This window comes from Misgurnus anguillicaudatus, chromosome 19 (assembly GCF_027580225.2).
Source record: "Misgurnus anguillicaudatus chromosome 19, ASM2758022v2, whole genome shotgun sequence".
Classification (NCBI taxonomy): domain Eukaryota; kingdom Metazoa; phylum Chordata; class Actinopteri; order Cypriniformes; family Cobitidae; genus Misgurnus; species Misgurnus anguillicaudatus.
This window is the reverse complement of record NC_073355.2, coordinates 46,104,969-46,122,227: the sequence shown is the minus strand read 5'-3', so window position 1 is coordinate 46,122,227 and position 17,259 is coordinate 46,104,969. Positions and strand designations below refer to the sequence as shown.

The following is a 17,259-nucleotide window of genomic DNA, read 5'->3' as shown; positions in this document are numbered from 1 at the left end:
GTTTTAAAGGCCAGGAGCAGAGCTTTAAATTTGATGCGAGCTGCTATAGGAAGCCAGTGTAACTTGACAAAGAGAGCAGTGACGTGCGCACTCTTTTGCTCATGAAAGACCACTCTTGCCGCTGCGTTCTGAAACATCTGTAGAGGTTTGGTTGTGCAGGCTGGAAGTCCAGCCAGTAGAGCGTTGCAGTAGTCCAGCCTGGACAGGACAAGAGCTTGGACTAGGACCTGCATAGCGTGCTCATTTAGGAAAGGTCTAATTTGTAAAGGATGAATCTACAAGAGTGGGTGGTGCTGGCAACATGCTCCATGAAACTAAGCTAATCATCAATGACCACTCCCAGGTGGTCATAATAATCATTACTAATATATCACTCTTATTCTCTAATAGATGTGAGGATTGTGCTGGTGGGTAAAACTGGATCAGGAAAGAGTGCATCAGGAAACAAGATACTGGGTAGAGATGCGTTTAAGGAAGACTGTTCCCCTAAAGCTGTAACTAGACATTGTGAAAAAGAAGAGACAACAATCGAGAATAGAAAAATCTCATTGATCGACACCCCAGGACTCTTTGATACATCGATCACTAATGAAGAACTGAAGTCTGAAATACAGAAGTGTATAGAGATGTCCATTCCTGGTCCTCACGTGTTCCTGCTGGTCATCAAAGTGGGGAGATTCACAGAGGAGGAACAGAAGACAGTGAAGTGGATTCAGGAGAATTTTGGTGAAGATGCGGCACAGTACACCATCATTCTGTTCACTCATGTAGATTTGCTGAATGGTAAATCATTAGATGATTATATCAAAGAGAGTCCAGAAATACAGGCATTGATTGAGAAGTGTGGGGGTAGATATCACGGATTTAACAATCAAGATAAAAATGATCAAACTCCGGTAACAGAGCTGCTGCAGAAGATTGATGAAATGGTGAACATTAATGGAAAAAAATACTATACTAGTGAGATTTATAAACAAGCTCAGAGACGCATATTAATGCAAAGAAGAAAAGACATAGGAATAAATGCACTAATATATGGAGGAGGAGCTTTGGCAATATGTGCAGCAGGTGCAGGGATAGCAGTTGTAGCACAGGCAGGTGTAGCAGCTGCAGCAGGTACAGGTGCAGCAGCTGCAGCAGGTACAGGTGCAGCAGCTGCAGCACATGCAGTTGTAGCACGTGCAGCAGGTGCAGGTGCAGCAGGTGCAGCATGTGCAGGTGTAGCAGCTGCTGTAGCTGCTGTAGCTGCTGTAGCTGCAGGAGGCAGGCCATAACAGTGATGGCCGCAGCAGATGCTACTTCAGAACTTGTATTACAAGCATAACGCTTAAAGTAGAGCTGATTTTTAAACACTAACTGGCAGATATTTTCATATATTACTTATATAAATGGACAACAGCCAGATTGTGCTGAATCATATCTGCCCATTGTATTTTCTCATTATAACTGGTGTCAAGGTGATTTTCAGTGGATTGATTTAGTCAGCTTCCATACAGTTTTAAGTGTCCAAATTAAGCATTTTCAGTTGTGACTGGATTGCGCATAAGATGCTGAACGTAACAGCAGGAGATGAAGCCGTCGCAGACTTCGAGCGGCCATCTTGCTATGCCCAACTGGCAGAGGGCGTCATTGACTTAGATTGTAAAAGTAGTGTTTTACTGTATCATTAAAATGTATGTTTGGGCATAACAATATGGCGCGCGGTGGCTTCACAATTGTGGCTTCATGCGCAATCCAGTCATTAATATATCAGTGATGACATTGTGTTTTTACATGTAATAGAATACATGTCTAATGATAATGTGATGTTGCGTGGTCTTACTACCAATAGTACTCTATGATATAATATAAGTTTTTAGTGTTCAGCCATGCTCTATATGTACTTTTGTCTCATATTCACACTTTATTGTTTAGACATTTTTTGACTAACCAAAGAGAGGAATTTTGCCTGCATTGTACCAATACTTATTGAGGGCACTTATACCCTCATCCATGCTCTAGGAAGAAATATTTTGTATATTTTATGGGATAATTGTAGATTATAAAAAGATACATAGATGTATATGTAATCCTTTCATTTGTCAAACATGTATCATGTATGTGTTACTTTAAAAAAATAAATGTGTGGATCTATGGATTGCAATCTATGTCTCATTTGAAAAGAATGCAGGCCTACTCAATTTAATTTATATAGCGCAGCAAAATACAGCAGCTAAGATTAAATTATACTGGTGAGCGTAGTAATAATGTAACGCATAGAAGAGAGAAGTTAGGCTTGGACCTGCGGCACACTTTCAGCAAAGGTATTGATACTGTTTTTTTTTTTGCGCAGGTGCCGCACACACGTGCATGTCATTTTTTTTAACATCACCAAGTTTTATCAATTTAATTATTATTATTAACCTCTTAAACCCTGAGGACCCTGTCCCGGGTACAAAATTTTGTATTTTGACTCAATATAAAGTATTCTTTTAATCTTTAATGGTCCGTCATGGACCCCAGTAACACATATGAGATACTGTTTGAAAGCTTAGAGTCTCTACTTTCTGCAGATATGCATCACTTTGAGAAATCTTTTACTGTAAGAAAGTTATTTACACTTAATTTACACTATCACCCCCCCCCCATAATTTTGTATATAATTTAATATTCACATATTTCATATTTTTCAAGTATGACAAACATGGGCAAGTCTTATATCAAATAAAAGCTCTCATTCTCGGGAATAAGGCTACAGCGTTATTTTTGCTCTATTATCAACACATATCCAACAATTGTCGAATGAATAATAAGGTAAAAAATTGTCTTTTGTAAACGTATGTAAAAATTGAGTGTGGACTGCCTCAGATAGCACAGATAGCCACAAATGATACACCATCTTTTCTCTTAGGTCCTACTCTAAAGAATGAGTCCATTCACAGCATTTTCTTTGGTTGTGTGCATGAATAATCCCTTGCTATTTATTATATGTGCAAAACAAAAAATGTATATTTATATGAAAAATGTATTTTCGCACCCTTCAGTAAAATAAGAATAACTTTTGAATGCGACATGCTAAAGAGTTCATTCTTTTTTTGGGTGTTTACTGTCTGCTGCTGTTAACAACCAGAACTGTCTGCAGTCTGCTAGAGCACCCAGAACCAGAGTTATACACTATCAGAGACCATATTTACAACATAAAAAAAGAAAATTTGGTGTTTTATCCAGAGGCGCACCTTGTCAACAGGCAAGGCAGGCAACTGCTTGGAGCCCCGAGCCACTAGAGGGCCCCCCGAGTTTGTTTCTCGGATGGCCAGCTACACCCGGTAGATGAAAATAGATACTCAACATGACTGCATATCAAAATTCTGATTGGATGGAATGTTGATTGACATTGGCTTAGCCCAGTCAAAATCCAACCCAGGTGGATAACTTGCCAGTTTTGAAAATGAACGTAGCGAATGTGTGACGTTGTATCGTTCAGTCGTGCTGTCGCAGTTGATCCGTACGGATCACGACCCATGGTCCGGCTCGCATGTGATTCCCAGATTAATACGCAAATTTAAATAGGAAAAGTTTAACATTTGCACGTGTTTCAAAGGCTTGGAAATGCTAACACTCAAGTGATTTAAAACAATTTAACCACAAAAAGGCGCTAAAGTGAGCAGCCCTCTTACGCATATGTGGTTTAATGTGTCCGGTCCAGCTCCAGGCACGTGCCCAAGTGTAAATCTTTTGTGCCCCGGTGTAAATCTCAAGTTTAAATTTTAGCAGTTATAGTGCAATCCTTTACAAAGACGGATCTATATGCAATGTAGTTACCCAATTTACGCTTGTAAAAGCGATGAAGCAGTCGCAATGACGCGTGCACGCACGTATTCATGTCCGCGCGTCTTTGCGTTCATTCGCGCACAACCGCAATCAATAGATGCCACACGAGTGAGTTAGCTTATGAAAACATGACGAGACTAAAGGAAGTTTCTAAATAGCAATGCTTATCTTATTTTGACTCGATCACTATTGGCTTCTGTAGATGTACATCAGAAATGTTTTGTGCAAAGCAGGGAAAGGGAAGAAGAACGGAGAGATGATGAGTTTAAGGGAGGTAAGACAAACCACATCCTCACCCTGTCAGGTCTCAAACATTATCAAACAAATCTCAGGAAAACCTTTTGTCAAGTCTATAAAATTGCATTGTTGCTGAGAAAATCAACAGATGTATGTGTTAGACTGTTCTGTATTTTCAGATATGAAATTAATATTTAGTTTACTAATATTTAACTCTGGACACTAACTTACATAACAGTTAGCAGTAACTATGATTAAGATTATTTAGTATAGCAGTCATAAAATGACTGGTTTCTTAAAATATTGTAAAAATAAGTTATGAGTCATTGCTATCATTGTATAATGTAGAAAATATTTATCTGCTGACATTATTTCCAAACATGTTATGCCATTTATGCATCCAAACATGTTAATAATGTTAGGTATGATGATGATTACACTTGTATATATGTATCTTTCGCAGTAACTGTTGCCCTGTAGAATAATGGGTTAAGCAAAGGACATTGTATAGAAGTGTTGCACACAGGAAATTTTCTGCTTGGGGCCCCTATAGACCCTAGAATCGCCTCTGGTTTTATCATATAAAAACCACATAAATAACAATATTTGTCACAAACAGCAGCTTTTTATGTAACTTCAAAATGTTTTCTGCAAAATGATATAAAGATTTTGCATTTATTCCACTGTATGTGGTTATGGGAGCACTTCAAATGTTTTTTGGCAGAAATTTAACTCCATAAGCATATTATTCCTCCCATCAGTTGGAGTAAAATAACTTTTGCATTTATTATGATAGAGAAAAAATTCCTTTTTCCTCTGTAAGCTGGCAATTGCTGGAATCAAACAAAACTGTCTGCAGGGAGCTGAGGCACCCAGGGCCAGAGTTATACACTTTCAAATAAAAACTTTAGAAAAAAAACATCAAAAAGCGCCTATATATTTTTGTGTTTATTAGAGGACTGACAACACATACAACCATGTTTAGCATTTTTAACAGTGTTTTATGTTATTTCAAAGGGTTTCCTGTAAAATGATACCAAACATTTGTATGTAAACCTCTGCATGTGGGTATGGGAAGCTTTTGAAATTGGGTAGGCCAAATCCAGGCGAAAATCCCCAAAATAGCTTCAGGGTGGAAGAAGTTAATCACCGATCAATGAATTGTTAGCATCCCTAAACCCGGGTTGAAAAACCCCCTAGGAGAAAAAAAAACCCAGGCTCAGCCGGGGAAGTAAAAAAAAGTCATAGGAGGGAAAAACCCTTGGGAGATATATTTATATATACATTGAAACAATTAAGGAGATTAGGCGGAGGTTAAGCGGGTTCTGCCGGTGGTCGTTGGTCATGCATCAGCTGGGCATCACGTTGAAGGTCTGCCGGTGGGTCAGAGGTGTGCCGACTTTCACATTTACCGGAACTGGGTCTGTTTGTCTCATTGTCCTCAGAGACAAGGACGAGACATAAAGAAAGAAAAACAAAACCCAATTAGCGTAGGGGCCATTCATATGTATACACATGTACATATACACAAACATATATCCATACATATCTATATATATCCACACATATCTATATATACATATGTACATACATACACATACACACACATACACATATACACACATATATATACATATACATATATACATATACATATATATATACATATACATATATATACATACATATACATACATACACATACATACACACACATGTACATATACGTATTGAAGATACAACGTCATCCTTGTGAAAGACTCTGCACAGTTTGGTTTAGGGAGAACGAGAAAAATGCACGGGACGGCGAATGTTTTGGAAATGGGTGCAGTGACACCCTTTTAAGGACTGAAGTCCCGCCCCCGACTAGTGGGCTTAACACCACAAATCTATACCCATCGTGCTTTATTGAAATCCGGACGAGCAAGGGAGTAAAGGGGAGACGGGGACGTGACTGCGCCAGCCATCTCCCTGATGCCTGTCTGGGCTTCACAGTACTCCCCTACTCGACTCACAAACCTCAGGAGAAGGGCCGAGCAAGTGATAACATAATGCCATACATAACTTTCAATCACTCCTCTGTGCTTGGCAATTAATGGCCCGATTCGGGGATTTATTGGTGTAGTTTTGAAGTTTTGGCCTTGTATTGTGGTTTGCATGTGCACAGAGTAGCGTTTCTTTTCCTTGTATGTAGCCTTTTCTATTTTATACGTGACATTTGTTTTTAAAAGTTTATGCCCGGCTCATGGTTTGCTGCACATATGTAAACGAGTAAGGAGAGATTAAACATTTTTCTTAAGAATATTAATAGCATTTACCATGCTTTGAAGTGTTGACGAAAATGAGGATTTAGTTCATTTATTTATTAGGTTGTTCAAGCTATCTATTGTGAGATGAGTACCATTAATAAAACAACTATGTGAATGCCTTGTTAAAGAGAAAAGTTTTAAGTCTAGATTTAAAGGTATCTATTGTGTCTGATTCTCGGACAACGGTTGGCAAATCATTCCAGAGCTTAGGGGCTAAGTAGGAAAAGGATCTTCCACCTTTAGACACTTTTGATATTTTAGGGATAACTAAGAGACCAGAATTTGCGAACGCAGTGCACGTGATGGATTGTATTCTGATAGTAATTCTCTAAGATATGAGGGTGCTAGGCCATTTAAGGCTTTGTAGGTGATAAGTGATATTTTAAATTGTATGCGATAATTAGCCAGTGTAAAGATGCCAGAATTGGACTTATGTGGTCATACTTCTTAGATCGAGTAAGCAGTCTTGCAGAAGCGTTTTGAACTAGCTGCAGCTTGTTTACCTGATTTGCATGGCATCCCCCAAGTAGCGAGTTACAATAGTCTATTCTAGAGGTCATAAAAGCATGGATAAGCTTCTCTGCGTCAGATGTAGACAGCATGTGGCGAATTTTTGAGATATTTCTAAGATGGAAGAATGCTGTGCGGCAGATGTTGCCGATATGACTATCGAAGGATAAGTTGCTGTCGAACATCACACCTAAGTTCCTAACCGAGGAAGATGGCACCACAGTGCAGCCATCTATGTGCAACTTGTAATCTGACATATTATGTTTGTAGCGATTCGGTTCAATAATAAGCATCTCTGTCTTATTTGAGTTCAGCTTAAGAATGTTATGTGCCATCCAGTCACTAACATCGCTAATGCAGTCTGCTAGCTTAGAAAACATGTGGGTTTCGCTGGGATGTGAGGAGATGTAAAGCTGGGTATCATCCGCATAGCAGTGAAAACTTATGTTATGTTTCCTGATAATGTCTCCTAGGGGTAACATATATAACGAGAACAGGATAGGACCTAAAACTGATCCCTGCGGTACACCATATTTGACCAGGGAGTGATATGACTCTTCCTCATTTACATAAACAAAGTGATAGCGATTGGTTAGATACGACCTAAACCAGGCTAACGCCTGACCACTGATACCAACATAGTTTTCTAGTCTATTGAGTAAGATTGTGTGATCTATTGTGTCAAAGGCTGCGCTAAGGTCTAGTAATATAAGGATTGAGATTTCACCACGATTGAATGTTAACATGAGGTCATTTGTAACTCTAAGCAGCGCTGTCTCTGTGCTATGGTGGGGCCTGAATCCTGATTGGAACTTTTCATACGTACTATTATGTGTCAAGAATGTGCGTAACTGGCTTGCCACTACCTTTTCTAATATTTTCGAAAGGAAAGGGAGATTTGAGATTGGTCTTAAGTTATTAAGCTCTCCCTGATCAAGCTGTGGTTTTTTAATCAGCGGTTTAATAACTGCTAGTTTGAAAGCTGTTGGAACGTATCCTATTTCTAGCGATGAGTTAAAGATTTGTAGTACCGGGGTTGACACTACAGGGAATACCTCTTTCAGTAGTTTTGTGGGAACGGGGTCTAATATACAGGACGATGATTTGGATGATGTGACTAGTTTAGAGAGCTCATCTATTGTAGTAGGTTTAAATGAATCAAGATGTTCATATGGTAATCTAGTGTTTCTAGATGTTCATATGGTAATCTAATGGGTAGAGTGATGGCTGCTTGGGTAGTTACGATGTTTTCCCTAATAGCCGTAATTTTGTTAGAAAAGAAGTTCATGAAATCGTTACTATTGTGTTGAAGTTTACTATTGGTTTCTGTTTGTTCTTTGTTTCTTGTCAGTTTTGCGACTGTGCTAAAGAGGAAGCGAGGGTTGTTATGATTTTCTTTAATAAGCGTACTGAGATAGGTTGATCTGGCCGTTTTTATAGCCTGTCTGTAGTGTTTAACACTATCTGTCCATGCTGCACGCCATACCTCTAACTTTGTGCTTCTATAATTTCTTTCCATTTTTCTAGCTGCCTTTTTAAGAGCAGCGGTGTGATGGTCATACCATGGAGCTGGCGGTTTTTCTTTGATTTTCTTTTTTCGAATGGGAGCAACGGCATCCAGTGTGTTAGAACAGACATTGTTTAGGTTTTCTATTACAGTATCTAGATCGTCACAGTTATCTGCTACATGTTTCATTTGGGACAGGTCTGGAATAGTGCTAATAAAGCTATCTTTAGTGGTGGAAATTATTGTTCTGGCTATTCGGTAGGATGTTGTGGATTGAGTGATCCTATCTAGAAGTACAGTGTATGACACAAGGTAATGGTCAGAAACTGCATCACTCTGAGGTGATATTTCGATGTCATTAATATTGAGTCCGAGTGACAGAATTAAGTCTAATGTGTGCTTACGAGTATGCGTGGGCCCTGACACGTTTTGTTTAATACCGAGAGAATTTAGAACATCCATAAACGCACGTCCTAGTGCATCTTTTGGGTTATCCACATGAATATTAAAATCACCAACGATAAGAGCTTTATCTACAGTGACTACAAGCTCAGACAGGAAATTTGCTATTTCTTTAAGGAAATCTGCATGGTGGCCCGGAGGTCTATAGATTGTAGCTAAGACAAAAGAAAGCTGTTTGTTGTTACGATCAGTTATTTCCATATTTAATAACATTAGTTCAAATGAATTAAATTTTAGTTCAGATTTTTGGTTAACTTTAAAAATGTTGTTGTATATTGTAGCTACACCGCCCCCTCTCCCCTTTAATCGAGGTTCGTGTTTATAATAATAGTCTTGTGGGGTGGATTCGTTTAAACTAATGTAGTCATCTGCTTTAAGCCAGGTTTCTGTTAAACAGAGTGCGTCTAAGTTTTGGTCATTAATTATTTAATTAACAATAGGTTCTTTATTGGTAAGCGATCTAATGTTAAGAAGGCCGAATTTTAACATTTGAGGTTCATCTGGTAATGTATTGTTTTCTAATTTTATGTTAATCAAATTTGTACGTAATGTGGCAAGCGGTGCTCTGTATTTGCTTGTTCGGGGAACAGATACAGTTGAAATGTGTTGAGTTTCTGGTGAGATCGACTCGAAGTGCTGGGATATATGTGATCTTGACATATCATGCCAGCTGACAGACGGATGGTTAAGCTGATCCGTCTTTTTTCTGACCTGGGCCCTGGATAGTCAGACTATATCAGAATTAAGACTATTAATCAGATTTTTGGTAAGTATAGCACTTCCTTCTGATGTCGGATGAAGGCCATCTCGGGTTAGGGAAATGTTTCCAGTTGTCTATAAACCCTACATTATGCTGAGGGCACCACTTTGACATCCAGCCATTTAGAGACACTAATCTACTATGTGTTTCATCTCCCCGGTTGGCGGGGAGGGGACCAGAGCATATTACATTGTCTGACATTGTTTTTGCAATTTCACACATCTCCTTAATAGTATCTTTGGTGATTTCCGACTGTCGGAGTCTGGTGTCATTTGTGCCGGCGTGAATAACAATCTTAGAAAACTTCCGCTTAGCATTAGCCAGCACTTTAAGTTTGGATCTAATGTCAGACGTTCTGGCTCCCGGTATACAATCGACTAGGGTGTTTGGTGCCTCAATGTTAGTGTTCCTGAGTATAGAATCTCCAATGACCAGGGCACTTTTAACAGGTGTTTCAGCTGATGTACTCCTTAGGGGATCGAATCTGTTAGAAATTACCGTAACGTTATGGGTCTTAGATGGACCCCGTATATGACTATGCCGCCTGACAGTCACCCAGTTAGACCGCCGATTTGACTCTGATGTCGGAACCGAGCCATGTGTATTTTGATAAACACTATGCGCGCTCGATACAGTATTTGTAGTGTTTACATTAGCATCTGATGTCGGAACCGAGCCATTAGTCTTTTCGCTCGATAAAGTATTTACAACAGTAACATTAGCGGTTTTGCTATCCTCAACTAGCGTTCGGATGCGCGATTCTAGTTCAGCAACCTTCTCAGTTAATCTTAATACTTCAATACACTTAGTGCATGTAAACCCCTCTATGCTAACAGCAGAAGCTAAACTATACATGTGGCAAGTAGTACATGTTACAATAACAAGCGGAGTCTTACCGCTTTCATGCTGGGCGATGGCGTCTTCGTTTACCCGAGCGTGCTCCGCGGAGCTGCATCGCGTGGGGTGTTCGGTTGTGACACGCCTCCTTAGTCGCCTGCGAACATCTGGGTCCAAGGTGATGTGGGGCATGCTGAATCTGCGAAACCCGGGCAGCGGCTCCTCCACAGCTTCCCAATCGCTTTCATGTTGGGCAATGGCGTCTCCGTTCACTCGTTCATGGTCCGTGAAGCTGCAGAGTTTCCTCAGAGTTTAGCTCCAACCCTAATCAAACACACCTGAAACACCTTAATTAGCTGCGTCAGGTGTGTTTGATTAGGGTTGGAGCTAAACTCTGCAGAGACACCGGCCCTCCAGGACCAGGATTGGTGACCACTGCTTTAGGGTGATATTTACGTACTGATGACCCGTACATTATAGCTGTACATTATCCCTTATGTACTACACTTAAATAAATCTAATCACATATTAAACTTGCCACTCACTAAAAAACACATTACTTATCATGATGCTATGCTGTGCATAGATATTGCACCATTATTAGCATTAAAAAAACAATGTCATTAACAGATCTACACCAGAATGTAAGGCAAAGGGACATCTTACGTTCAGAAAATCTGCTAGTAACGAGAGGATGCTTTCTAAGAACAAGGTCCTAAATTGCGTCACAAATTTCTTCAAAAGATCTCTCTATCACCTAGGCCATCATCTTCGCCTTGGCCCTTCAAAACCTCAACTTCTACTAGGTCGGCCTGAGATTTACAATGGAAAATTTTACATGATTCAGTTGCGGTCAATACTTTTATTTCAGTTTAAAAACTGGCCGACCCTGTAATATTTGGTCTATTGCTGGTGCAGAAGGGATTCTGAACGGAAGGTCCTGGAATAGTCCTTTCTGTTTAGAAATTGTGAGGAACTTCCTGGTAGAGGTCTTCACGGGTCCACTTAGAGCCAAAAACCCGAAGTCTGACCCGAGAACCGATCGGATACGGGTCCAAAAGGTTCTTTTTCGCGCGTGTGCGTCAATGACCACGTTTACATGCACACCAATAATCCGATTATTTCCAATAATACGAGTAAGGTCTTAATCGCAGTAAGATGTTTACATGACTGGAGCTAACCTCTTCACTCTGGTTTACATGCAGTTTTTATTTTCGGATTATTCACATAACCCAATGCAGAGCACAAATGATGAACTCACATATATGGTCCACTGTTTTAATTTACTTACGTTAAATGACAAACACGTTGTTATAGATGTATTTCATTATCCGGTGCCGTGATGAAGATATAAATATGACAGTGCCTGTAAAGGGCGTTCACATGATATAAAAATATAGTTTTAAAAATCGTTTTATAATAGCAGAGCTCACACAACAACTATAACGATAGCGATTTTGGCACATGATGAACGATAAACCATTGACAGCCAATCAAATCTATTTGAACTCGAAGTGCACGCACACTTAAAATGCAGTAGAAAGCTCATTCATTGCTGAGGTTATAACATAAAATTACCTTAGGTATCCAGAGCTGATCGCAGTTGTTGCTGTGACATTTTTCTACCACACTGACTACGCCAAAAGGTAAGATTTAACCTACTACATTCATTGTTTAGTTACACGAAACGCAGCGAGTTGAGGACATCTGCTGGTTTCCCGCTGTGTAAATGCAACAAGAACAGAATACATTCAGTGACATGTAAACAATTGCAAAAAAGTTTTGATTACAAGAAATATCCAATATTAGGTAATGCCGCGCTCGTTGAGCGAATTAGCATGAAGTTATCATTATGATGTGGTCACTAATATATTTATCGTTATAATTATCGTTATAATGTCCCTTAAAGCTTTTATACACTGCTGTCGTGTTATTTGATCTGTTTCTGAATGAAGGCAGACTGCTGACAGCGAGTCGTGTTGGCAGAGTTCATGTAAAACTTCATAATGTCAAGTTTAAAACGAATTTGTGCTTAAGGTGCGTGACTTAAACACACGTGCACTTAATTAGTGCGGTATAAATGCGATTAAAGCGTTTACATAGACGCATACTGCGATTATAAACGGCGTACGCCACCTCTTTTAATGCGATTATACTTACTGCGGTTATGAGCTTAATCGCCATATTTTTATCGAATTATTGCGTTTACATGAGGTAAAGTATAATCGCAGTATTGACAAAATCCCATTATAATCGCATTATTAGGGTGCATGTAAACGCGGCCATTGATTTCAGTCTCAGCTATGCTGAATATTGTGCTAGGTTAGGCTAACATGGCTATTTATGATACTAGAAAAAAACATTTGAACGAAACACAAACTGTATTTTAGAGACATCAGTGGCGGTTCTACATGGAGGCCAAGGGCGCAACGTTCTACACGGTGTGCCTTGTAAGTCAGTATGAATTAAAGTTGACATTTATGAGGCAATACACAAACATTACCTTCTACAGCCATGAGAGTCTGCTATATGCTGTTCCTGTTTTTATGTAATTTTATGAATTCAGTGATGTGTAATGACGAGCCTGTGAACTTCATGCTAGTTGGCTTGTCTGGAATATTTAGCCCATTCAACCTTCCAAGTATTTTCTGTGTCTGGAAGCCACTCGTTGGCTATGTTACGGTCATGATCTGTGTAACCCCGTCTCTTCCTTTTATTTTGAAGACTAAATTAAACTATATTCAACATTAGACAATGAACTGGACAAAACTAGACTAACTTGAATTACACTCAACAGTAAACTTGACTTATAGCGACTGGAACAGGACAGGAACAAAGCAGTACAATAGCAGACAGAACAAAGAGCACAAGGACTTTAAATGGGGAGAACTAATGAGGGGAACAGGTGAAAATAATAACAAGTAAGGGAGCGATGAGACAAGGAAAACACGTGGCCTGATAATAAATAATCCATAGCCACGTGTTCCCACACAAAACATAGTACTGTCAGAACCCTGTCACAATGAACTAGATGTAATACAAGACAAGATCCTGACACAGTGGTATCAGTCGTTGCATGTGGTTATTTGGGTTTGGTTTCTTGTTTTGTTTCTGTTTAAGCTATTCAGTTTTATTATTGAATAACTCTGTTTATATCTATTAAAGAGCACTTGCGTTTGGATCCCCCACCTCTGCCTGCCTTTATTCCACAATGTTACAGAATTCCAAACTTCCTGAATATTTGTTCAAGGGGAAGTAAATACATAATAACCAAAAGAGGGCCCAAAACAGAGCCCTGGGGAACACCAACAGTGACTTGTGATGTTTCAGATCTGTAACTTTTAAGTTATGCCGATGGGGTTCGACCAGAGAGATATGATTTAATACCGTATAAGCAATCACCCCTAAATCACAGGGAAACCAGTCTCTCCAAGAGAATGATGTGTGAATGGTATGAAAGCAGCACTTAAATCACGTGAAATTAATATAGTCAACTGTCCAGAGTCAGCTGCCATAAGTAGATCTTTAGTCGTTTTAATTGCAGTTTCTGTACTGTGTAATGAACAGAACCCAGATTGAAATTATTTAAACAGAAAATGTAAAAGATTATTACTGAATCTCTTGAACATAAATGAGGACAGATTACGAAAAGTTAGAAGGTGTGAGCAGCTGCTTTACCTACAGCCAGGTAAGCTGATTTTTTTATTTTAAAGGTGCAAATATTGCATTTATTTTAAAAAAAAATTTAATGCTACCCATGGATTTATTGTATATGACTTTGTACCTTTGGATATGAGTTTCTTATGAAGTTCTTAAAATATACAATACAGGTCTAGAACTACAAAACAATGTACATGTTTGGGTTAACTAACCCTTAAAGGGACACTTCACCCATTTGGATTAATCTTTGTATAGTTAGAACCCCAGTCATGTTTTTGAATGGTTGTGCATCGTTTCCTCAGTTGCCACTGAGACAGGAGAAATACAGATTTCAGTGCTGCACTTCCTTCTTTCAATGATGTAAAAATCATCATTTTGCATCATTGAAAGAAGGAAGTGCTATATCTTTGTTGAGGGAGTGAGACTACAAACACCCCTTTTCTTGGTCAAATAAGCACCAAATTCAAAATGTATGTTACATTTCAACTACAAATATGACGCACTTTCAATAAAGATTAATGTTTCTACAGGTGAAATGCCCCTTTAAAGAGACAGCAAAGCTATTTTCACTTTCATGTTGGAAAGTTTTATTCCTGTCAAGTATCCAGTACAAACAGTCAGGCAGTCGTCCTCTTAAACACAACAGCAGCAGATTTCACAGCAGTGATGGCATCAACAACTAAAGGTCAGTCAAACTTTCACACAATGATAGAAAGTCATACACACTATAGGGTTAAATTTTATATTAAGTATAACACTTAGTAAATCTATCATCATAAATCATGTTTCTTTGATTACAGAGAATGTTAGCATTACAACATTATAATTAGAGGTGTGCTTTTGAAGATTTTTTGAAGACACACGAGATTTAGAAGTGTTAAAAAGAATTAAATGTATAGATAAACATTGTGATATATTACAGTATGCAGTGTTTATATTACAACAAGTTTATGCAAGCTAGGATTATACTTTACTCTAATTAATATTTAAAAGTGTTTTGTAACATTCAATATGATACTTTTACCAGTGTCATATTGAATGTTACTAAATTCTATTAATAAATTCTGTTTAAGGCCCTTTAAGTCCCTCGGGATTCACCCTGTATGCAAATAGTTATTGGCATAGGAAAGTAAAAAGGGAAGGAATGTTTCTCTTGTTCAGAACAAATGCTCACATGATAGATATGTCAAAAAACAATACCAGTTTATCCAGATGGTCATGCTTGTTTTGTTCATGTTTAAATGATTTACCATTTCATGACTTGACTTATATATATGAATCTCTGATAGAAAAACTGATAATGACATATAAATACATTTAGAAGAATCGTCTGTAGGTTCATGCTTGCTTACTTTAATATGCATGATAATGATATTTCATCTTTACTATATTATTTAATAACAATGCAACATTATTTGATTTCTATAAACATAACCATTACTAATATATCACTCTTATTCTCTAATAGACGTGAGGATTGTGCTGGTGGGTAAAACTGGATCAGGAAAGAGTGCAACAGGAAACAAGATACTGGGTAAAGATGCGTTTAAGGAAGATTTTTCCCCTAATGTTGTTACTAGACATTGTGAAAAAGAAGAGACAATAATGGAGAATAGAAAAATCTCAGTGACTGACACCCCAGGACTCTTTGATACATCAATCACTAATGAAGAACTGAAGTCTGAAATAGAGAAGTGTATAGAGATGTCCATTCCTGGTCCTCATGTGTTTCTCCTTGTCATCAAAGTGGGGAGATTCACAGAGGAGGAACAGAAGACAGTGAAGTGGATTCAGGAGAATTTTGGTGAAGATGCGGCACAGTACACCATCATTCTGTTCACTCATGTAGATTTGCTGAATCGTAAATCATTAGATGAATATATCAAAGAGAGTCCAGAAATACAGGCATTAATTGAGAAGTGTGGGGGTAGATATCACGGATTTAACAATAAAGATAAAAATGATCAAACTCCGGTAACAGAGCTGCTGCAGAAGATTGATGAAATGGTGAACATTAATGGAAAAAAGTACTACACTAATGAGATTTATAAACAAGCTCAGAGACGCATATTAATCCAAACAATAAAAGACATAGGACTAAAAGCAGCAATATATGGAGGAACCTTGGTACTATGTGCAGTAGGTGCAGCATGTGTAGGTAGAGCAGGTGCACAAGCTGAAGTACAAGCATGTGCAGAAGGTGCAGTACATGCAGTTGTAGCACATGCAAATGCAGCAGAACAAGCAGGTGTACCGGCTGCAGCACATGCAGCACGTGCAGCACGTGCAGTTGCAGCAGGTGCACCAGCTGCAGCACATGCAGGTGTAAATGCAGGTGCAGCACATGCAGGAGCAGCGGCTGCAGCACGTACAGGTGCAGCGGCTGCAGCCGGAGCAGGTGCCGCAGCTGCAGCCGGAGCAAGCGGGTCAGGTGCCGCAGCTGCAGCCGGAGCAGGTGCAGCAGCTGCAGCCGGGCCAGGTGCCGCAGCTGCAGCCGGGTCAGGTGCCGCTGCTGCAGCCGGGTCAGGTGCCGCAGCTGCAGCCGGGTCAGGTGCCGCAGCTGCAGCCGGGTCAGGTGCCGCAGCTGCAGCCGGGTCAGGTGCCGCAGCTGCAGCCGGGTCAGGTGCCGCAGCTGCAGCCGGAGCAGGTGCCGCAGCTGCAGCCGGAGCAGGTGCAGCAGCTGCTGTAGGAGGCAGGCCATAACATTGATGGCCATACTTAAAGTAGAGCAGATTTTTAAACACTAACTGGCAGATGTTTTCATATATCACTTAAAAAATGTGAGATAAACGGACAACAGCCAGATTGTGCTGAATCGTATCTGCCCTTTTTATTTTCTCATAATAACTGGTGTCATGGTGATTTTCAGTGGATGTATTTAGTCAGCTCCTATACAGTTTTACGTGTCCAAATTTCTAGTTGTAGTCCTATCGTTGTTGCCCCACACTATTGTACTAACCTGTGTGAGGTTACCACTGATTAGTTTTTATTTATGTACCTATGTGTTTCTTGTGATTGTTCCATAATTATGGTAAGAATGTATCTTCTTTTCTTGGGTATGGGTTTATGTCAATTGGATAATTTAATCTTTATTTTAAAGTCTTGTATTCTACCTTGTTGCTTTATTCTTTACAAACTATACATTTCAGTCTATTCACGTATTCAAA

The 17,259-nt window shown here is 39.2% G+C and overlaps 1 protein-coding gene across 1 annotated transcript; it reads left to right on the top strand.

The window, feature by feature from the left end:
* Positions 1-386: 386 nt before the first annotated feature.
* On the top strand, positions 387-16,869 carry LOC141350865 (GTPase IMAP family member 8-like; the record flags this gene model as incomplete). The annotated part of the gene is made up of 2 exons (XM_073856705.1): positions 387-1,263; positions 15,549-16,869. Coding segments are annotated over 2 exons (2,124 nt in total), but the record flags the coding sequence as incomplete, so codon positions are not given.
* Positions 16,870-17,259: the final 390 nt, after the last annotated feature.